The sequence below is a fragment of the Festucalex cinctus genome, chromosome 16 (genome assembly GCF_051991245.1).
Source record: "Festucalex cinctus isolate MCC-2025b chromosome 16, RoL_Fcin_1.0, whole genome shotgun sequence".
NCBI classification, from domain to species: domain Eukaryota; kingdom Metazoa; phylum Chordata; class Actinopteri; order Syngnathiformes; family Syngnathidae; genus Festucalex; species Festucalex cinctus.
In genome coordinates, this window is record NC_135426.1 from 6,159,671 (window position 1) to 6,183,652 (window position 23,982).

Below are 23,982 nucleotides of genomic sequence, written 5' to 3' on the forward strand. Positions count from 1 at the left end.
TTTGGACAATTTTACATAAAAAAGGTATCAAAATGATGAACTGATTTAGTTAATTAAATAAATGAATTGTTAAACCGCTAACATATATACAAACTTATTGTATTCAACCGTGCATTATAATCTTTGCAAAGCCAAAATTTGGGGATTTCTTTTTTCTTACAAATTGAACCTCATAATATAAAATGATTCATCATCATTTGGATGGTCATCTTCCCTTTTTGGTTTAAAGGTCCAAAAATTACTTTTTTTGTTGTTGCCACAATTCACATTTTATAAAATGAATCAATATGAACATCTTCCCTATACCCTTGCCACTGTGTTTATTTTTTAATCTTCCATCTTGACCCAGCTGCCAAGATAGCGTCATGACGCAACGTTGGCAATAAGGAATCAAATTTGAAGCCAAAAAAAAAAAATCAATAAAGTAAGCTTGGAAAATTGGTATTCCCTCAACAAAATGTCTATTTTATTAATATATATAGTTTATTTCCTCGTGGCGATGCTGATTTCTCCTGGGAAGCACAACAAGCGGCACTGTGCGTTAATGCCCGTGCGTGAGATTTACTCGCTGCATTTGTGAACAGTGAATGCATCTTGGCGTTTTACTGACCATATAGCATCATCAGTGACAAATCTGGCTGCTATAACATAAATCCCTTCTTTCTGTCTCAAGTCGGAAAAGCTTATGACGTGCACGCCACAAGCAGATAAAAGCAGGGGCAGAATGGGTGCAAGACAAAAAATAAATAAATAAATAAATGAGAACATGAAGAAAAAAAAAAGCACTAATGCTTCCATAGAAACTGTCGCTTTAGACAACTCATCTGTCAGCTCATGAAGTGCACGTCTGTTGAGGAATCAGTCCAACTGACTCACTAAGTATGGTGACAATGAAGAAGGGGGGTTGTCGGTTATATAAAGAATAAATCCACTCAAGACGTTGACTTGTAAAAACACAAGATGTTAAAAATGCTATGTTTTTATGTCTATGTTTAAAATCTTATATATATATATATATATATATATATACATATATATATATATATATATATATACATATATATATATATATATATACATATATATATATATATATATATATATACACATATATATATATATATATATATATATATATATATATATATATATATATATATATATATATATATATATATATGTATATATATATATATATATTAGGGGTGTTAAAAAATCGATTCGGCGATATATCGCGATACTACATCGCGCGATTCTCGAATCGATTCAATTAAAAAAAATCGTTTTTTTTTTTTTTTGTTTGTTTTTTTTTTTGTTTTGTTTTTTAAAGAGCTCAGAATTGTTCATTCGGTAGTCTTACCGATTCAACGTCTTATCATCATTGCCTTTTTTTTTTCTTTTTTCTTTTTTGTGTGTGTGAATCGATTTTTAAACTTCCATTTTTAATGGAAAAATATTCAACAAAACGTCTGACTTCGGGTTAGGATTCACACCTTGAGCATGGAAGAATGTTATATGAACGGAACATTAAGCCTTAATATTTTATTTTAATGCTGTTCAAACATGAAACAGATTACAACTTCTATAACACTGAAATTTCAGATAAATAAATAATACATTTTCATATAAATCTTACACTCTACAAGCTTACTGATTAGTATTTTCTAAATTTGAATGAAAAAAAATCGCAACAATCGACTTATCAATTCGTATCGGGATTAATCGGTATCGAATCGAATCGTGACCTGTGAATCGTGATACGAATCGAATCGTCAGGTACTAGGCAATTCACACCCCTAATATATATATATATATATATATATATAGCAGGGCGGCACGGTGGGAGAGTGGTTAGCACGTCCACCTCCCAGTTCTGAGGACTCCGGTTCGAGTCCAGGCAGCTGAGATAGGCTCCAGCACCCCCCGCGACCCTTGTGAGGAATAAGCGGTCAAGAAAATGGATGGATGGATGAATATATATATATATATATATATATAGCTGTGTATCTTCCATTGTTTTAATTTTATTTACATGTTATTGAATAGGAATAACTTGATGATAGAAATAATAGCCAGTAGGACAAAATAAGTAGGGATGTTACGATATCCAAACATCACAATACGATATCACGATATGAAGGTCACAATATGATAATGATCACAATAATGTGGGGAGGTTGGCGATACAAAAAAAAGGTCACCATATATATAAAAAACACACACACAATATTGTGCTTTTGTACAATACAGCAATGTAAAATATTATAAAAAAATATTATAAATATTATATATCAAAAATCTATAAATATAATATATATATTGAGGCACTTACTTTCTAATGCAAGCTCACATTGAGTTCCTCCACATATTGACTCACAGGCATATTACTTTCCCCTTCATTTGGATTTTAAACATATCAGGGCCAAAACATGCCTTGTGAAAATTAAACTGCACTAAAAAACTAGCCACAGGAGGGTGCTAGAATTGCACAAATGGAAATCAACCTGACTTTTTTTTTTTTTTTTTTTTAAACAGATGTGCTGCTTTTAATATCATGACATGATGATGACGATATATTGTGGCAGTTTTAATATCACAATATTGCCGCTATCGTTACATTCCTACTTTCCACTAGAGGGAGCCCCGTACTACTAATTGTGCAACACTGATTCCCACTGGACTCACTTTACTACACTTCAGTTGCTATTTACTGCAAAAAATAAAAAATAAATAAAAACTACAAATCATAATGAAACCTTGTGGCTGTGTAACCATGGATACCTTGGCACAGCTGCTTCACAGTCCACTAATGGCTTCTTTCGGGTCGGAGGCTTTTTGCTTCCGCACGTGCACCGACCACATTCCGAACGAACAGTGTAACTTGAGAAGATTTGGGATTTGAATATGAATGCATCGTTTCCGAAATAAATAAATAAATGAATAACTCTGTGCCCCCCCCCACTCATTTGCATCCTTGCCTGAGCACACCTGCGATGATGAAATGCAAATTAGTTGTAGTGGCTTGTGTGGTTCTGACAGTGGTGGGAAGTCATCCAGTGCAAATATAGATAGTCAATAGGTCTTTGCGACCCTCCATATCCAGGTCACCACCTCTTCCAGCTATTTTCTATATGACGCTACGGAAGCACGTACACTAAAACTAGCAAACCATTCGCTTCTTCCCTCTTGCCATCAATTCACTAAACAGTCGGGATGCAAACATCCAAACATCACGATACAATATCATCACATAATGAAGGTCACGATACAATAATTATCAAGATATTGTGGGGAGGTTGGTGATACAAAAAAAGGTCACAATATAAAAAAAATGAGCTTGTACAAAAAAAAGCAAAAAAACAACAACAACACACAATATTGTACTTTTGTACATTACAGCATTAGGAATGTAACGATAAGCGCGATATCGTGGTATCGTGATATTAAAACTGCCACAATATCGTCGTCGTCACGGTCACGATATTTAAAAGTCAAGTCTTCTTTGAAAGCAACACCTGTTGAAAAAAAGTTGGGTTGATTTTCATTTGTGCAGTTGTAGCACCCTCTGGTGGCTAGTTTGTTAGTGCAATTTAATTTTCATTGGGGATGTTTTGGCCCTTCTATGTTTAAAAATCTACACTAATTGTCAGATGAAGGGGAATGTCATATGCATGTGAGGCAAGTCAATATGTGGAGGAACTCAATGTGTGCGTGACAACATAACATAATAATAAAACGTAGTAATAATAATAATAATAATAATATTAATAATAATAATAATAATAATAATAACATAACATTGCTGTTATGTACAAAAGCATAATATTGTGCTTTTTTTGTTTAGTATGAGCTCTTTTTTTTTTTTTTTTTACAATATTGTGACCTTTTTCAATATTGTTAACCTCCCCACAATATTGTGATAATTATCGTATCGTGCACTTCATATCGTGATAATATCGTATCGTGAGGTTTTGATATTGTTACATCCCGAATAATATATATAAAAAATATTGAGGCACTTACTAATGGAAACACACATCGAGTTCCTCCACATATTAACTTGGTTCACAAGCATATTATGTCCCCCAAGGGCCAAAACATGCTTTGTGAAAATTAAGCTGCACTACAAAAACAAGCCACCAGAGGGTGCTAGAAGAGCACACATGGAATTCAACCCAACTTTTTTTTTTTTAACAGATGTGCCGCTTTTAATATTGACGCTATATTGTGCCAGTTTTAATATCGCGGTATCACAAGATTGCCGTTGTCGTTTCATAGTGCTATCTTGCAAATGTTTGCTTCAAATCATTACTGTTTTTGTTTGTTTGTTTGTTTGTTTGTTTGTTTTTTAATTTATGCCACCTCTGAGTTCTGCTGAAAGCACAATGGCATTCTTGGATCATTCTTGCTAATTGTTGCCTCATAAATGTGAGGCGTTGCTGTCTGGGAGTTGTCAATGAGCAACAAAAAAGGAGCAGACGCTTTCTTGTGAGAACGCATGCGAAACAATGTAAAGTGAATTTGAGGTGCGAGAAATGAGATTGGGCTCGCGACAACAATTGCCGGATGGAGGATGAGAGCGATTTGGAGCTGGCGGGCCCTGCTGAGCGGGAGAAAAGGCAAAGCGAAGAAAGAGAAAGTGGCGATGTGACGACAGCACTGTTTGATCCTGGGGGGACGCGTGAGAGCGTTTGAAGCCGACAACCCCTTTTGTGATGATAACACATTTTTGTTTGTTTTTTTGTTTTTTTGGAGTACGCGCACTCATCCTCCATCGATTGTATTCTGGGCATTGTAGCGCCTGCCGTCACTAATCTGGAAGCAAAATCTTTTGGGCCTGACGTGGTTATGAGCATCTGTCTGCGTTGTGGAAAGCGCCGCTTAATCTGCCTGCGTATCTTTTAGCCCCCTCGTTTAGCCTCTCTGATCCTCGCCCATTATGCCTCCCTCCTCATCGCAATGTGCCACCGAGCTTGGCAAGCTGGTGTCGGAATGCTGGACGGATAAAAAAAAAAAGAAAAAAAAAAAAGAAAAAAAAGAAAGAAAAAAAGAAAAAAAGGAAGCAGCAACTCCATAAAAGGCTTTGAAAACTACACTGTGCTGTCATTTGACCTTATGTAAAGCCATACTGTTTTACAAACTATATACTTTACAAACTATAAACAGCTCACGGGTGAGTGACGTCACTTTGTTGATTGGGCTAGGCTATGTGTAAGCATTTGGACAATTGTTTTACCGGTATTTTTTTGTTTTTGTTTTGTGTGTGTGTGTGTGTGTGTGTGTGTGTGTGTGTCTGACTGTTTGAAAGTGAATCTGATATTTTACACTTCACTCAGTTTAGGAAAAATTAAAGTGGAAAGGAAATTGTGAAACAAAATGAACAAAAAAAAGAAAACAAAGTGAAACCACATCTTCCATTTATAAAACTAACTAAAATTAACTATAATTATAATGAAAATGCATTTATTTCAATATTGCGGTAGTGCATCCATAGCAACATAAGAAGGAAAGCCATTTGTTCAACAAATACTCCATATAAACTAAAACTCCATATAAACTAAAACTAATGACAACTAAAACAAAGCATTTTCAAAAATAAAATAAAAACTAATAAAAACAAACAATCTTGCTCTCAAACGAATTAAAACTGAATTTTGAAAAACAAAAGTAAAATAAATATATATATATATATATATATATATATATATATATATATATATATATATATATATATATATATATATATATATATTATGATCTTTACTTTTATTTTTTGTATGTATTATTGTTATTATTTTATTTTATTTTATTAGTTTTATATTATTATTATTATTATTATTAATATTATTATTATTATTATTTATTCTAATCCTTATCAGAAGCTAACGTTGTTAGCCGAGGCTAAACTTTGCATCTCAAAAAACTCAACGCAGCTCTGCTTACCTTTTTGGCTGGAGTGACACATTTAGTGGGGGCCCGGTGGGGCACTGTTTCTTGTGTTCCAGACTGTGGAGTCCAGCAGTTTGAAAGTGCCGCTGAATCTTCACCCATCCTAGGTGATAAACAATTATTGGAAAAAAATAGATGACTTGATATTTAGTTGATTGTTTACTCTAACTTGTAGGGCAAACCCGATTAATGGGACAATATTAACTCTTAAAAAAGTAAAAATAAAATAAAATATAAATAAACAATAAAATAATATAATAAATATAATATAAGAAATAATATTAAAAAAATATAAAATAAAATAAAATCTAAACAAAAAAAAAAGGCAGTAAGGATGACAGTCCAGGTGTCTACTGGTGCGCAATTTTGACATCTAGACTATAGAGCGTAAATAGAACGGAATGGGTATGAGCCAAATCAACAGCAATTGTTGCATGTATCCATGTGTGGACCACGAATGTGTGTCCTACTGTGCTTAATGGCGCCATTCATCAGGTTTAAGTAGAGTCCCTTTGCAATTAACACTATGCTTATTATTGTTTAGCTGCCATTAAGGTTTGCGTGTTGACGAGTGGATACAGTATAGGCGCCATACACTAGAAGATCACCACAGCACATATTAGATGCTTGTTGAAGAATGAGGTTTCCATGAGAACTAGTCAAGGGTGAGAAGACTTTGAATTGTGTTGTTAATTAACATCTGTGTTATTTTTGTGCTGATGAGTGGAGGAGAGAGATAATTGAATTATAGTCAGCGAGCTGGCAATGCACCGCTATATGATTGTGTCCGCTTGGAGAAGACAAAAAAAAAAAAAAAAAAAAAGTAGGTCTTACATTGTTACTGGAGAATGATAAGACATTCCTGATTAGTTTTAAATTGAACTACCAGGACTGCACAATTTGTATTTTCCATGCAGCCCTTTATTCTGTACAGAGTAAAAATTAGTGCAGTGTTGTAGGACATCTTTATGGCTATGTATTCATAAAGATCAGCATGAGTGAGTCAGCAAGAATTTTATCTATAAGCAAAACAAGTAATAAACCATTCTATATGGACAATTCTGAGTTTAGGTCATAAATCCAAAATGGCGGTATCACTAGGTGAAAGGACGCTCTCCCCATTGAAAAGCAAATTGGACTTTGGATGGTTGTAATTTGATTTCAGAGGATTATTTTGATGTGAAAATGTGATGTATGTCGTTTGACAACTAGCCTAACCTGCCCGGTATGTATGCTAGCCATTTAGTCACAAGCAAAACCAATGCAACACGTTGTTTGTTTTCACAGTATAAAGTTGCGGAAATATTAGAAATATGTTCGGAATTGTCCATACTTTATTTCGTCCATCTCAATCATCAACTGTAGGGCCTACATGTATTATATGTTGTCATATATTACGTTACAAATACTCAGGGTATAACAGTAAAATTAAATATTGCTGAATACATTCTTTACAATTAAAAAATAATAATACAAATTATGTTTCAGTATAATTTTAATTGCAGTTGTGTTGGTGTTTTTGCACTGGGCAGCGTACATGCTAGCTGTGTTAGCTGCTATGGTGACTTAAAAAATAAACTTGGTTATACAAAACAAAAAACAAAAACGATATTTTCTCCCTCGTACTATGAGCAACAAGGTGTTGCATTGGTGAGAGTGACACTCCACTACAGCTGACAATATTGCATAAATGAAAAGAAGACGACTTACCTCACGCCTACCGAAGGGAAGAGAAATTAGTTTAATTGCACTGTCTGCGGAGTCGCGTAGTTTTTTTTGTTTTGTTTTTAACTCTTCCTGTATGTGGTTAATGTTTTAGTAACAGGTTTGCGTGAGACAACGCTCGCGTGGTTGTTATATTTAGGCAGTATAAACCTTAAACTTTAATACTGTTAAATTGTTTTAAAATTGTTGGAGCGGGCAATATGATTAAATGATTTGCTCACCTGACGTCTCATTATTTGTTTCCATGCCTCTGCTGCCACCTTGTGGTGTACTGAGGCGTTGCTCACATTTGCCCCTCGGACAATTGGTGTAATTACGCTTACATTTCCTGCAGTAGTAGGCGATACTCGTCAGCAAAATGTTATATAAGAGATCAAACGCAGGGGAGAGAGAGAGAGAAAAAAAAAAAAGTGCGTATGAGAGTAAATACATTTTATTTTTCTAGCTTTGTTTACAGGATTTAAAGTCAAATTCAGTTTCACTTCTACCCTCTTGTATTTATCTTAAAAAAAAAAAGACATTCCAAATAAGCAAACATATTTGTTTACTGTACATTATAAACAATATACTACAATGGCCACAGAAAATATGGGGGAAAAAAATATCACAGAACTAAATCTGCCTTTTGAGATGATAGTGTTTGACCGTCGTTCCCAAAATGTGACAGGTACCAGATGTAAACAGTCACACAATAGCTTCACATTTCAAAAGAAGTGCATGGATTTGTGATTTCACATTAAGTCTACTCTGCTGCCCCTCTAATCACTGGCATAAAAAAAAAAAATGATCCTGACAAAAATAACATAAAAATAAGAGCACACTGGCGAACCGACACTCAATCGTCTATTTGTCAGATGTGGAAGATGATGATCAGTGTATGGGAAGTTTTTGTTTTTTTTCAGTCAAATCAAAACCAAAACGTTGCAGTAGTTTATGGAATTAAAAAAAAAAAAAAAAAAAAAAAGATGCTCATTTTACTCAAACATACGTCCCTATAAATAGCTAAATCGATTCTGTATTGTATTTTGCAAAGGTGTCTTAATTATTTTCTAATCTAGTTTTCAGAACTGTTAGTTGTGCATTATTTACAATGGAAAAGATGAACTTTGGTGCCGGCTTGTTTCAAATAAGAGATGTATCAGAGGATTTCCAAAGGCCTCCTTGAAATGCTTGGTGTCTTGTTGGTCCGTGTGTCAATAATAGCAGCCATTTTGTCTTACTTGACACAGCATGTGAGCAGCACTTTCACAGATGACGACACGCTACATGTGACGACGCAGTTTTGGTCTTGTCGGAGTGCTCCCATTTCAAAACGAAAACCCAAGCAGCATGATGAACATGGAATGCTACGCCAGTCACTTTGCTTTGCCAGGCGATTTAGCGTCCCTCCCCCAAACTTTGTTTTGACCCTCATTTTACACGCTAAAAATGCCCGCAACAGAAGATGACTACATGGCTGGCCAAAAATGAGAATTTCTAAAGAAAAGCCAGCAGGCATTTGCAGAACTTCCAATATGTTGTGACGCTCACTTCCTGGCCAACTCGCGTAATAGCGTGTGCCGCTATATCCGAGTGGCTTGGTTGCCTCTCTGGTTGTGGGTTTCCATGGTAACGATTTGGTGGCATTTCCAAGCAATCAAGATGAGTGTTTGGCTCCCCTTCCCCTATATCCAGTGTGCCTTAAATATGCGGATAGAAATGACCCTTTCACATTTGAGCAGGTTGTTGAGTCATCAGCACATGCGCTTTAAGCTAACTTGCAGGTGGTCGTGATCGTGACACCTCGCACCAGGCACTGAATTAAACAAAAGTAATTCCAACGTGCACTCCTAGAGGGCGCTCAACGCACGTCTTAAGACAGGCACTGAGTGGAAACATGGAGGCCAGAGGAAGAGCAGGAGGAAGAAGAGGAGGAGTTGGGGTGGGGTGGCTTTTATTCTGGTAAGCTCAACACAGCCACCTCAGGTTTCATCTTGAAGTACTGGTTGAAGCGCAACACTGCGTATCTAGAAGAAGAAAAAAAAATGAAGAACAACATCAGTCAAGTGTTTCGAAACGGTGTCAAGTTGACAGTAAATAGCACGAGGCAACTTACTCCAAGAAGTCAAAGTCAATGGTGGAGAATTTGGCCTGAATCAGAGCCCAGAGAGCCCAGAAGAAATGTGACGCCTGGGAGAAAAGAGGCAACAAACAATGGATTTGGGATGGGCCATCATAACATCAGCTTTGCTCTTTACTTGTGTCCCCGTCTGGGATTTCATTCATTCAGCAAGCAAGAAACTTCTACAGAAATAATACAATCTGGAAAAATATAAATATATATATTTCCAGTTAAAGTGTCCTTTTTTTTGTCGAAATGTGTGCTCTTCCAATTTTGCTTAAAAAAAAAAAAGCTATCAAACTGCATGGCTTGGCTGTCTTGTCTCATGTCGAGTTGTGAAGAAGCTGAGGCTGACCTTGCTTACAAAAACGAAAAACAAAAACAAAAAACCTCAAGTTGGAAGCTGATACTGTGTCAATAAATGGCTACATTAGTGACATTATGTCTCATTTGGCAATTGTGACAATGTAATTCCCTTCCACCACACTAGTGTTAATTTCGCCAACAAAAACTAAACAAAGATAATTTCGTCAACACACATTTTTCACCCGACTAAAACGAGACTAGACTGGACTAAAACTCTCATTAATAAACAATAACTGGGACTATATCAGTATGCATTTTTGTCAGACTCAATGAAGACAAGACGAAAATGTCCCTCACTTAATAAAGTTCATGAACAAAAACTAGACAAAAATTACATGATTTTGTAAATCTCGTCTCTGCGACACTGTGATGTGACACACAGTTGACACGCCCCCTTTCCAATTTGCAGCTAGCGAGTGCAACATGCACAAACATATGCGACAGACAGGAGTTGGATTCACCATGAAAGGTTTAAAAAAATAAATAAAAAATGTAAAGTACAGCATAAGGCAACATTAATCCAACGGCTATAACGTTCCAACAATAATGTTAATCCGACCGCTAACTAATGCTGGCTAATTTAAAAGTGCATAGCATGGAGCCAAGTTGTTTTTCATCAAAAAGATGAGAACATTTTATATGAAATAGTTTTAGAGCCTAAATGTTAAATGCCGAAATGAATACTGTAATTTGTTGACGAAAAAAAATGTAAAACATTGATTGTCCTGACTAAAACATTGACAGCTTTTGTTGACTAAAACGAGACGAATAAAATTACATTGTCTTGGACTAAAATAAAGACTAAAACTAGACTCAAAGTTGTCTAAATAAAAACAGGATGAGGTTGACTAACGATAATACAAACTAAAAGGCATGATTGAAACTGGACTAAAACTGTCTGAGACGAAATGTAAAAATGGCGGATAAAATTTAACACTGCACCACACTCCTTCCGTGTCCTTGGAAAGTAGCTCAATGACTCCCCTAACAATGTTGTCAATTTTCAGAATAAAAGGTCACCACGGTAACTGCAACTAACAGCCAAAACACAAGGGACTCAAAGTCACCATAGCAACCGCAACAAACACCTGAAACACAATCTATCCACCCGCCCATCCTCCACCTTGTCCTCTTTTCACTTTTTGACAGGTCACTGCCACACGAGACATTTAGAACTGCACAGCTGGTGTGTGCCAAACTCATTTTGTTTTGTTTTTTCCTGACGAAATCATTCACCCAAGTTACAAAAGTATTTGCCAAGCAAGTCCAGAGTCACTTCTTCAAACTAGTCGTCCCAGAAATGAGATCAAACAAGCTACTTAAATAACTTTTAGCTATTCCATTAGTACATAAAAAGTAATGGCCTGGCCTTAATCGAACAAGTCAAGCGAATGCGGCGGTGGGGACTGTGAGCGGCAATAAAAAAATAAGAATAAATTTAAAAAAGCAAGCACTTACCAGGGCAAATTGGTTGACTTGCACGTAAAGCGTCTCCACTTCTCTTTCGGTCACCTCGCTGCTCAGGGCTTTGTGCTCCTTGTACGCTTCCAGGTACGAGCGCAGCCACTGCAGCTGAAAGGGCCGTGCTGGGTAGTGGCTATAATCCACTTCGTTCAAACCTGCCGAGTATGAAGACATTACATTTACACTGGTCTTCCTATTACAGAGTTAAGAGTAGTGTTAAAAAGACATTCAAATTGTGCAGAACTGTATTTTCATCATGATGTCTGTTATGATAGTGATACTTGGAAAGATAAGATTGTTTTTAGTTTTTTTTTTTTCCCCAGGTGGTACAACTGGGGTTATAAGAGTTTGGGATTTTTCATTATTACAATAACATGTTCTATGCAGCCCCACTAGGGTAATATTGTGTTGGTGAAATATGAATTAAACAGCAAAATCCACCCATTTTTAGCCATCTCAAGGTGCGGCCATTTTGCCACTTGTTATCAAGTAAAAAAGACTCAGGTAACGGCCAATCATAAGTCACCTGTTTTCCGAAGCTGAGCCGTGATTGGTTATTACTTGAGCCCTGAGCAACTGTGATGTCATTTTCAGCTTACAAAGTGACAAAATGGCTGCCCAAGGAGATTGAGAAAAATGGGTGGATTTTGCCGTTTAACTAACCGGTATATTTCACAAATTGGATCAGAAGTTTTTATTTCTTTTTTTTTTTGATACTTTGTTTTAGTTCATTTGTATTAGTTCTAGTATTAGTTTGGAATGTTTTGTCGAATGCAAGATATATTAAAAAAAAAAAAAAAAAAAAAAAAAAAAAAAAAACTACAATTCTCAAACAATTGTTTGACCTTCCTTCGGTCTTCTGCGTTTGCATTTTATTTCATTAACACACACACACACACACACACACACACACACACACACATTTTAGTTTGAGTTATTTCACTAGATTTTGTTAACTGCAATATACTTGGTATAAAAATGTTGACAACCGCAGTCCTTTTTCCATTCTATACTTACCGGCAAACTCATTGAAATGATTCCCAATGTCAAAGGCTTGATAATTGTAGCCAGCGTACTCGTAGTCAATGAACTTTACATTCCCTGCAAGGAGAAGCGCTGTTGTTTAGACACAGCCATAAGCAGTCATGCACAATTATGATAATGCATTTTTTTTTAAATAACTGTCAATTGGTTAATTTTCTGTACAACTGGACTGGTCAAAAAATAATAAAAAAAATAAATAAATAAATAAAAATCAGCTTTTTGGGGGCAAGTTGGTCAAGGAAGAGTTTGCATTTTGAGAAGCTTTTGTGTGAGTACAGCTGACAAAAAAAAAACCAAAAAAAAACAGAGCAACTGGTTGTTGTTTTAAGAGAGGCGATGGTCTCAAACTGGATTTATCAGCTCGCAAGTGTGGCCAAAATGCACAAAGTCAGCATATCACGTCGCATACCAAAGTTAAGGAGGAAGAGAACGGAAAGAGCAGCGAGGATGTTTGCTTTGGAGACAAGCGCAGAAGAGAGGGAAGCGTGCCAACATGGGTTTGACCAGAATATGACAGAAGGGGGTCGTAAAAAGTGGAGCAGTAAAAAAAAAAAAAAAAAAAAAAAGTCTACAACTCATAAAAAAAGACACTTAGGTGACATATATGTAAAAAAAAAAGAAAAAAAGAAAAAAAAAAGCCATGTGAGTCCTGCCCTCTCACCAACTTCACTTACATAACTAACTAGACGCACATTTCACAAGGCTTCATGCAGATATCAGCCATTTACCTTCGACTGCACTTGTATTGTGAGTCTACATGCAAGGTGATGATATATTAAAAAAATTAAAAAAAAAATAGAGGAAAGCCACATGCATTAACGGTCGGGGAGGGCAAGCATTCAGTCAAGAGGAGCTTAATGTCAAAATACAAACCCTTGCTTTGACATGTCCAGTTGTGACAGAAATGTTTCAATGTTGCTTGGAATTTGGAGGGATGCGCTCAAGCCAAATTAATTATGGGACACTTCCTTTTTTTTTGGCTTTACCCTAACACATGGAACATGTCTTGTTTATTCTGTCTTTTTTTTTTTTTTTTTTATTTAGGTGGTGCTGGACTAGAGAGAAAAGACACTTTGAGGTGGGTTACCAGGTGGAGTGTGGGTCCTAGCGGGACACAACTGAACACCTCCAGGCAGTGGCTATAGCCCCCCCTGCGCAGCAGATGAAAAGGTTGGGGCAAACATCTTTCATACATGCTCACTCTCGCTCGCACTGACATATTTTTTGCCTTGTTGCCTTTCTGCACAATCTTGAAAAGGGAGGCATTGCTGCTGAGACCCCTCCCAAATAACACGACCTAACACTTATTGGCAAACATACCCCTCCAATGCTCCCGTCTGATTGGTCCACTGTGAAGCCAATTGTGTGACGTTTTACTGCTTTGACAAAGGATGTCATCTTTCGGATGCGAAATATGTGTAGCTTTTAACTATTGAATTTATCTCAATACAACAAAGATTTTGCTCAGGAACGTAAGAATGTTAGAATATTGGTTTGCAACTGAAATCTACCGTACTTCAGTCTTAGTGCATTGCTTAAAAAGAAAAAAGGAAAAAAAACAAAAAACAGACGAGAAATAAATGTCTTCTGCCATCAATAATAATGTCCACTCCAAAGTGTCATCTTACTGAAGCCAGAAACACGATTCTGCAAGCATGCGACATGAACATTTCCATACATGCCAAGTGACGTGCTTGGTCCTAGTGATACAAGATGAGGGATGAGTACCTTTCACATTTCAACCGGTACTGTTCCAATTCTCGGTACCTGGGAATCGATACCGGTAGTCAACAGTACCAATTTTCGGTACTTTTTTTTATGTTATTTATTTATTTAGGTGGAAATAAATGTTCGTCATTGTTTATTTAACAGTAATATCTTTTTTACAAATCTATTTCACAATTACTTGTTAATGTATAAGACTTGACAAATAAGAAAAAATGTAAAATTTAAACAAGAGGAATAGTAAAAAAATAAATAAATAAATAAATAAAGGTATATCGTTTCACAATTACTGAAGCATAATTAATACACATTAATATTACAAAAAAAAAGTGTGAAGCAAAGTTCTGTGCAACACAAGGAATGAAGTTAAACAGTAACAGTCAAATAAATTAATAATTTAGGTTATCTTTGTTTTCTTGTGCAGTTGTTTCAAGAACGTAAAGCCTGCCTCACGATGAGGGGGAAAAAAATGACAGTTGAAAGAGGACACGACGTGAAGAAAGAGAATAATTGGGTACAAATTAATCATTTGAATGGACCCTTTGTGGTCTGTAATGCTTGTTACAATTTGGCCACAAGCTTTTTATTCTTCCCAATTACAATGCATTTCTATTTCGGTGTACTGCACCTGTGTGACTGCATGACGCATCCGCGCTCCCAGTACAGCGAACCGCGGACATTGCCATCCTCCACCCAGTGCGTAGGCTTTCATACTTCATAAACTGCATTTTCTTTGGCTTGGCAACCCAAAAATCTTGCTAGATTCCAAACCAGGAAATGTATTTTTAGCAGGTGAAAACCAGCGCGAGTAGGTGACGTTAGTAGTCTGGTGTACGTACAATGTTGCGTTAAGTGCGCCATGGAAAATTGTCAACTATTCGAATCTTGCACAGTCACAACTTAGAATGACGTGCTTCAGAACCAAAACAAGGCACCGTTTGGTTTTTACGTGAATCGGTGCTCGGAAGTACCGACCCAAATCGGTCCATACTACAAAAAGTACCGTCTTCGGTACCCATCCCTATGCAAGATTTTGTGTTTTTGCTGGAACAAGGAACCCTTGTTTGACATCCAAAGCCGTGGATTCAAAGAGGGTTGTAGAATTTATCTCTTGAGTCTTAAATGTTTTTTTTGCAGAAGCGTGCTTCAGCTTGGTAAAATGTGGCTTTTGATCAAGTAAAAGGGAAAAAGAAAAAAAAGGTGATACCGCCCTGACTGCAAGAAGCCTACGAATAAGAGTGTGGTGGAGGGTGGGTGGGGCCAACCCGTGGCTGAGTAGCATTGGAGGGCGCCATGGCTGCCATGACTCCGTCGTGTTTAGGCAGACTACACCCAAGGGCCCCCCACGAGGCAACTGCGCCCGAAGTTTGCCGCTCTCCGTTGGCTCCCCGGAGGGAAGCCGCAACCTCAGCTGTTCCTCCTATGGGAGAGAGGCTAGACACAAGGAGCTGTGAGAAGGACCCCACCCCTTGCCGCCAGCGGGCGAGAAGGGGCTGACAGCTCCGATACCCCTCCCTGCCCATTACACACACCCTCCCACATGATATGCACCCCTTGACTTCTTCCTCACTCGGAAATATGCCAGAGTTGCCAAAATTGACATGTGGCAAGTGTTTCATCTGTGTTGATAACGGTTCTTTTAGTTAACTTTAACGGGGGGAAACAAAAAAGAATGTTACCCAAACCACCTTTACTACAACACAGCCCAGTAACAAATGGCAAGCGGCATTGAATGAAATATGCCAGCCAAGGCGCTGTTGCACTCGACACGCCACAAAGCAGCCACGCGACAAATTTGCAAGACGCACGCCACGGCACGGCACGCCGCCGGGGGGGACTCACCGGCCTGCTGGTTGTAGATGATGTTTTTGCACAGCAGGTCGTTGTGACACAGGACCACGGGGGAGCCCAGCACCGACAAGCTCTGCTGGAGCCACAGAAGCTCTTCTCGGAGGCAACGCGGGCTCGGCACCTCCGTGCTCAACCTGACGGAGACAAGGAAGGGAAGGACCCACAAATGGGGATTGCACTTTAGAGTTTCCTTGACAAGGTGAGCGGCACCTGAGTGCAAAGTCAGTTACTGTTTGTTTTGGATTGCTCTTTGGTGCCAACACACACAAAGCCGTTATTGCCAGCAGCACTTTAACACACTTTGGGCTGACAAAGTGTACATCAACACTCATTTGGCTACCTGCATGGAGCTAAAAATATATAAACATAAACAAATATCATTTCAACACACTGCCCTGGTCCAACTTGGCCTGCATTTACTTGCCTTATTCTGTCTGAACTATGAATCCAAAGGGATTATCAAAGCATACTTGGCACAAGAGAGTGTTGTTGTTTTTTTATCTGTAAGATGGTTCCACTCTTGTGGCTGGGAAAAAGACGAGCGTCATCATTTCATGAACAGATATCACAATAATAAACTGAGAACTCATTGACACTTTTGCATTGCATGTATGACTATACCGTCAATTGCCCTCAGTGTGTTGTGATTAAAAATAAATAAATAAATAAAATTGCAGGTATGACCTTACAGTATTTAAACCAAGCGATCATATTTTTACAGTATGTGTTTTTACAGTATACAATTCCGCATGGCATGAAGGTTGTGGGTTCAAGCCCTTGGGACCACGTCAAAGTGCCCTTGAGCAATATACTTACACCACACCTCCCCCCCCCACCGCTCCCAGTTGCTCATGATGCCGTTGTAAAGGAGGAGAGTGTGTTAAAGCACTTTTAGTACTTTGATCTTGTCTATGCTAATTTTTGTCTGCCCATCTATGGTGTTTCCCATTACGTTAGCATTAAGCTAGCACTCTTTAACTCATTCAATCCCAAAAACATGTAAAAAACGTTTTTTTAATACTGTGTCCTTCTCTCCTAAAAGCATGTTTACACGTTTTTTTTGTTTGTTTGTTTTTTTTAATGCAAGAGCATATAGAAGGCTTTTATGTAGCTTCTGACATAAAGAGGTCACTTAAAGCAATGGTAGTTATTAAAAAAAAAAAAAAAAAAAAAAAAAAAAACAGCCAGCAGGTGGCAGCAGAGTATAAGAAAGCAGCCAGTGCCATGTTGCAACAAGCTCTTTTTGTCAGTGTTGAATATTGATGAAATTGCTAATGCTAATTGCTGCAAAACGGAAATGGATACAAATATACTTTTTTTTTTTCCTGATAAAGGAAAAGATTCTAATCTTTCTTTTGGTTGGTTTTTATAGCAATAGAACACAATATTCTGTGGGCCTAGAAAAATCAGTCACAATCCAGTAAAACAGGCAGGAGCGAAGAGGGTTGCTTCAGTGAAAATGGCAGCTTGGAGTGAATGAGTTAATGAGATGAAAATGTTTTGGGCTCAACATATTGGTATTTAAACATACATTGGCATGGCACTTCATTTATATAGCGCTTTTCCACCTTACAAGGCCCTCAAAGCGCTTTACATTTTTGACTACCCATTCACCTACTGATGACACAGCATCAGGAGCAATTGGGGGGGGGGGTCAATATCTTGCTCCAGGACACTGTCGAAGTGGTCACAATGACATGGGATCGAACCCACAACCTCTAGGTTGGGAGACGACTACCACACCACTGAGCCTCGCCGCCCCAAATGTATCACATAGCGCAACTGACTTTTTTTTTATGGGTCATTTTTACAGTAAAGGTCACCTATGAGTGACTAACAACTTAAAACAAGCTTGCTTTGCTTTTTTATTTAGAAAACCAAGTTTAAAAATTCATGGAGTATGGTTGAGAAGATAAAAGTCTCACCTGGCATTCTTCTCTGGGTCCGAGAAGTACTTTGGGATGAGACCGAAATACTTGCCCATCTTCATCCACAAGTCCGACTGGGGCACCCAGCCATTGTGAGCATGGATGGCGTGATACTTGGCGAGCTGTCTGGCAATGAGCCTGGCAAAGGGAGACAAAGCCACTTCATGAATGCAAAAATAACTGGAGCATGCCTTTTCCCCTGTTTACGGCACATTATTCCCCTGCAACATCGTGGTTCATCATTTGCAGGGGGCGGGGGATACCTGAATACAGGCTGGCTGCGGATGTGCTCCGGCTCCAGGGCGGCGCCCTGCAGAAACTCGTAGCACAGACCGTTGTTGAAGGTACAGTAGAGGCGCGGAGCGCAGCGGTGCGCGTGCAGCACCCGGAAACTCTTTACTTCATTCTCGCGGTCGATCAGCAGCTCAGTCTTGTTACCGTAGATACGAACCAGCACCACGTCCTGCATGGTCGCGCCGATGTAGCAACCTAGCAGCTTGTTGGTGATGCCGTCAGTGAAGAACTAGAAAAGAGAGTTGCAAAATAATTAGAAACACAAGTCTCTACGTTTTGTATGCTTTTGTTTTTTCTTCCAAGCTACATGACTTAAGGATGTATGTTGGATTCCATTCAAGCCTCTGTTTTGAAACCGGGAGCATTTTGTTTGAGCTTGTGGGGGTGTCAACATACCAGCCCTAATTGTTGCCTTATGGGGCACCGACTGGGAATGGCAGGAATTTTATTTTCATGCCGACGCAATGACTGGTATTTGCTGAGTTCCCCATTTTTTGTTCTCCACTGGCTCATTGATGAAGATGGGAAAAGAGAGGGTCAGAGCGCGTGACCAGCTCCCATCCTGGCTGTGTTGACATCCCCCACCCTCCACAACATAATTCTCTGTCTGAGGGGCAGTGCTCAAATGCTTCCACCTCTTGAATAGAATATCACCAAGGCTGAACTATTAATGGTGGGGGAAAAAAAAAAAAATAAGTTCTTTAAATTTTCTTTATTCTCTGCAGTATTTGTTTTTGTTTTTTGTTTGTTTTTCCGAGTGTCATTCATGCACCATCCTGCTATAATGTTTTGTGAAAATTGAATATTTTGTGGAGTCGGCTAGCTAAATACTGCGAAAAGGCTACAAGACATTTGTAGTTTGTATAGTACTCAACAGTTTGTCCCCCAAGGCAGGTGACATAGGCAAAAAGGGTGGGAAGGGTGCAAATAATCAACTCCAACTTGACTCTGGGCTGCAGGCACTGTTACGTATAGGTCGCTTGCACATCGTAATGCATCATGGGAGTTTTTCCTTCGGGCGCCATATTGGGTGTCCGCCGGTTCACAAGGTACACTCGCGAGTTACACGGTAGAGCTTATCAACCTGATGTAATTTTCGCAGTATTTTCACGATTTACCGGAAGATCAAAAACAACGATACAGGCAGAAGGTGTCTCTGTGTGGCGGGATTGATCCTAATTACGTCCTGACCAAGTGTGATTTTTTTTTGACGGAGAAAGCTTGCTGGCCAAATGTGACTTCTCTGGACATTTTTCACTACCTCGTGTTGACAACATGCTCCATAACACGCCAACAAATCCCTGGAGGCTTACAATTATTTTGTAAGCGGGTGGATACAGAGTGTAAACTTTAACATCGCATCAGAAGAAACGGTTGCTGTTGCACGTAAGTAAACCACATGGTGTTGGTAATTCTGCACACAAAAATGTTGATTTGTTCTCAGGCTTCCTGTTATCATTGTGTTTACATGCACAGCTAGGTTTACCTGATGTGGTTTTTCTAACAATTTTATAACAGGCAAATATGGCAGAGCGTATAAGAATAAAAAGTAACTATGCACAGCCTCCCCGTGGCTTAATTAAATTTAATGCTACCCTTTCACTAGTTACATGTTACTTAATCAACTTATTCTAAATGGTTAAGGTTAACCACTCTCAGAGGACGTATTTTTAGTTTCAGTTTCCAGTACAATAAAACGTGTTCATGGTAACTACTGAGCATACTGACAGCTTTTCTTATGATCTCACGGTTAAGGAGGCTGTCACAACACCCAATTTCTGTCTGGTGCCAGATGGCAACAATTCCCATCACTTGTCACGACAACACCAATAGTATTACCAGGTATGTATGGCTTTACTTTTTGTAGTTTCTTATTTAATTCTATGTTTCATATTTTCATTACAATGTTTGTAATATTTTCAGATTCAGGCACAGATGAGTTTAACTGGACGGACTTCTGCGACTTTGTGGTGTGGACAAAGTGTGATCGAGCGAGTCCACCCAGATCGCTCGTTTTGGCCAGCTGGAAAAGCCAGAGTTTTTTTCCCCAAAATCCCCTCCTTACCTGAACTGCTCGGGAGAGCATTTACTAGATCAGCAGTGGACTTCCAGTGTTCCTGCTCAGCCGCTGTCACCTACCACTTGCTCATGTACTTCAAAGATGCGGAATAAAGTAGTTTTTTGTGCTGCAGCAGATTGTAAAATCAAATGATATCACTTGAAGTGTGCCAATCTAGACTGCCAAAAGGACAGTGGTTTTGTGACAAGTGTGAAACAAGGATTATTGGGAAAACTGTAACACAGTACTGGTACTTGTCTTACATTAAACAAATTTAAAAGAGAGCAACTTTTTCCTCTGTACATAGCATAATGAAAGTCATTGCGTACCCCATCAACATTACATCATACCGTCATCTCAGGATGGCAGGCACCTGTGCTAAAATAAACTACATTAATTAACAGTTCAATTTTTAACCCTGAAATTACTACATCTAATCATTATTCACTTCATTTTTTGTGCTTTTAGAAATAATAGAGATTTATGCCATTACTTTAAGAGGGACCATATTGCACATTGAGTCAAATCCTGTCATTTGTATTATGTATAGCTTTGTAAACAAACCCAACAATAGAATTTGTATAAACGCTGCCTTTATTAGCGCCAAACAAACAGTCGCATGTTGTCCTCCTCCAATGCTTTGATGCTCGCCTTCGTTTCCATCATGTCATTGGCAATCAAGTCGGTGTGGCATGAGATCCCTAAAGAAAAAAATAAATAAAAAATCACAAAAAAATACGGTACCAGTAATAGGTTTAATATAGTAAAGTAGTATAGTTTTTTTGTCAGTGTAAAAGAAATGTACACATTTTGTTGCATTTTTTTCATGTATGAACATTGCTACAGGCAAATACTTATTTCTATAAACACTTCCAAATGTCTCTAAAATATAAGGTGCGTGTACACACACAAACAAACACATACATTCACTCATGCATACAATATATCATGTAATGAATTCTGAGTGGCATACCAGAGTCAATGATGTCAGCAGTACTTGAGGGTACAGGTTACTGGAGCCATCTGACTGCATAACTGCAACAATCTCTGCCACTTCGAGTCGTCTTTTCTTTGCTTGTCTCTCCTGTGCACGTTCATATCTTGGCACCGACTGGGCTGAGACATAGATGATGTAACTTGGGACCCAACTTTAATGTTGGAGCCCAGTCGGGATGATTGGACAGAAAAACGGGCGCAGGGCGACCTGTTAAAATAAACAAATATATAAACAAATAAAATATGGAAAGACTGGTTATTTTACCGCAGTAGGGTGGCCGTGAATAAGTTCTTTAGCATGATGTGTAGGCTACCGGGGGTCTTTTCTTGCATCACCCCCGGGGGTCTGTTTTCTTGCATCAGCCCCTTCTGTCTCTTTTTTTTCCAAGTTAACATTTTGCCACCAAAAAACATGTTATCGGCATTAAAAGCCCAAGACTAATCAATCCAATTTCAGCAGTAAACACTTTGCACTGGCACTAGGGTGAAAATGTTCGATGTTAGCTTTCGGCTAACGTCCGCTAGCCAGCTTGTACTACCGAACTTGCTTGCTCATGAATCCAAAACATAAGCAACTTGCCCATATATGGGCGGTCGAAACGTTATTAATCCTCATGCATTAAATAAAGGTAAACAAGCTTACCGCTCACAAAGTGATCGCTGCACACACGAGCCCAAAGTAACGACTTCCCTCCGGAGTCCGCACTCCTCTGTTTCCAGGCCCTGGTTCCTAGTTATTTTCGGAATTCGGAAAAAAGACCGACCATTTTCCCCCTTGGCTTTGTTCGAACAGCCAACGATGCAGCAACAATGTACCATTTTAAACGCAGAAAACAAACGTGATAGATACGTGTTAGACCGAATCGCTACGTAAATGGAGGCCACCCAGCATGGCGACGACGAGAAATCCGAGGCGGAAGTGACGACATGTGCAAGCGACCTATTCGTTGGCAGAGTTCCCAATTGTGAGTTTCAATCCATTCACTAAACACTGCCTTTAGAATAATGTAATGAAAATATTTTTTTTTTGTTTTTTTTATAAACCATTTATCGAGAAATTTGTAATTATTATTATTACTGTGGAACTGCAGTTTAACCCAAACTGTTTCCTAAAAACAAATGCTGTATACTGACAGGCAGATATTCAATTACATTGAAACTAGATTACAGAAGATAAATAATAAACCAATTCATCCACTTTTTAACATTAAAACACTGGTTGGAGTTATGAGGTGAACCTAATAAACTGACCACACTGGAGACGTCCACCGAAAGCTCGCGAAGGTTTCGATCGTGACTTGTAAGTGACGTAATGCTAATAGCGGTAGGAAAAATACCCGCTTCTCTGCTATAATAAAACTACTAATTAAAGTAATAACTGTAATAATAACTATGAATTCATTCGCGTTATATGTTTGCGGGATTCTATCTCCCCAGTGGCCATTTTTAATAAGGAAGTCAAGTGGTCGTTTCGAGACATTCCGCTATCTTGATTGCGCCTCCAAGAGCTTTAAGCTAGCGTTAACCATGAGTGGGAAGGGAAAATGACAATTTTGTAACGAATAAATAAGAAAAACAGAGAAATTAACTCCACCTTCATTTTGACCTCGGAGGGTTTCCAGCTCGGTCTCAGCTCCTTGACCAGTTTCAACGCGCCGGTTCTGTAGTCTCTCTCCTCAACCGTCACATCGATTTTAGGCACGGCCGGAGCCTCTTCGGGTACGTGAATGTAGTTAGCCATATTTGTTTTTTATTTGTATTATAATCGCAACAAGGTCGCGAGAAGCAAGCAACGTGTGAAGAACGTGACAACCCGCTGCATATGATCCCAATGAGTGAACTGAGGACAGAATGCGGCAACGCCTCTCTAATGCCCCCGCCCACCTGGGGGGAAAAGTTCTCCCAGTGCATGACGGTAGGCAAATGCTACGAGGTACGCTTGGTTAATATTCAGGCGTACACCGCTTTCAAAGGCGTACGCATCCATTTTTATCATTCGGGATGACAGGGACTTAACATAAAACTCTTTCTTTAAAAACGAAATCACGCTTATGCAAACAAAACGGCACAATTTTAGTAGACAACAACTTTGATAACGGGGTATCGTGTGGGTGGGTGTGTTTACGTAACACCAAACGGCACTCCCTGGTGTCCTACACAAGCGTACACCAGTTAAAGCGATAATGCTTTGGGCCATTGACGTCACATCCGTAAACCACTTCGAAAGGGGTGAGCTGTGCGTCAGTCTCGACGTTTTAAATGTCAGCTGCTGGGCTGTTGAGCCAAGTAGGCAGACATAGAGAGACGGCAAATCCACTTTACCGAAATGGATCACGCTGTCTAGTGGCATAGACGACACTCTTAACCCGTTCACTGTACATTTTTAATGCACACAGAGTATGTTCTGGGTCATCTAATATGAAATGGGCCAAGTAGTCAGTTAGTCAATGGCTGATTAATGAATGTTTCAGAGACAAGTG

At 38.6% G+C, this 23,982-nt stretch overlaps 1 protein-coding gene and 2 long non-coding RNA genes across 3 annotated transcripts; 1 reads left to right on the forward strand and 2 right to left on the reverse strand.

Annotated features, from left to right (window-relative positions):
• Positions 1-8,091: 8,091 nt before the first annotated feature.
• etnk1 (ethanolamine kinase 1) lies at positions 8,092-23,382 on the reverse strand. The gene is made up of 8 exons (XM_077499420.1): positions 23,097-23,382; positions 18,417-18,676; positions 18,151-18,291; positions 16,217-16,359; positions 12,623-12,706; positions 11,600-11,760; positions 9,770-9,843; positions 8,092-9,680 (listed from the first exon to the last, which is right to left on the reverse strand). Exons 1-8 carry the CDS (start codon positions 23,241-23,243, stop codon positions 9,608-9,610), a joined length of 1,083 nt encoding a protein of 360 aa, XP_077355546.1. The 5' UTR covers positions 23,244-23,382; the 3' UTR covers positions 8,092-9,607.
• On the forward strand, positions 19,418-22,441 carry LOC144003306 (uncharacterized). The gene is made up of 3 exons (XR_013278933.1): positions 19,418-19,833; positions 20,203-20,289; positions 20,371-22,441. It is a non-coding gene; the product is annotated as an uncharacterized LOC144003306 (long non-coding RNA).
• On the reverse strand, positions 21,083-23,085 carry LOC144003305 (uncharacterized). Its single transcript, XR_013278932.1, has 3 exons — positions 22,146-23,085; positions 21,480-21,710; positions 21,083-21,207 (listed from the first exon to the last, which is right to left on the reverse strand). It is a non-coding gene; the product is annotated as an uncharacterized LOC144003305 (long non-coding RNA).
• Positions 23,383-23,982: the final 600 nt, after the last annotated feature.

Coding starts and splice junctions, on each gene's coding strand:
- etnk1 (XM_077499420.1), bottom strand. CDS start 23,243: ATGGCTAACTACATTCACGTACCCGAAGAGGCTCCGGCCGTGCCTAAA. Junction 18,292..18,416: donor CGCAGCCAGCCTGTATTCAG/GTATCCCCCGCC, acceptor TCCCTTTGCCAG/GCTCATTGCCAGACAGCTCG. Junction 9,844..11,599: donor AAGTCAACCAATTTGCCCTG/GTAAGTGCTTGC, acceptor CTTTTCTCCCAG/GCGTCACATTTCTTCTGGGC.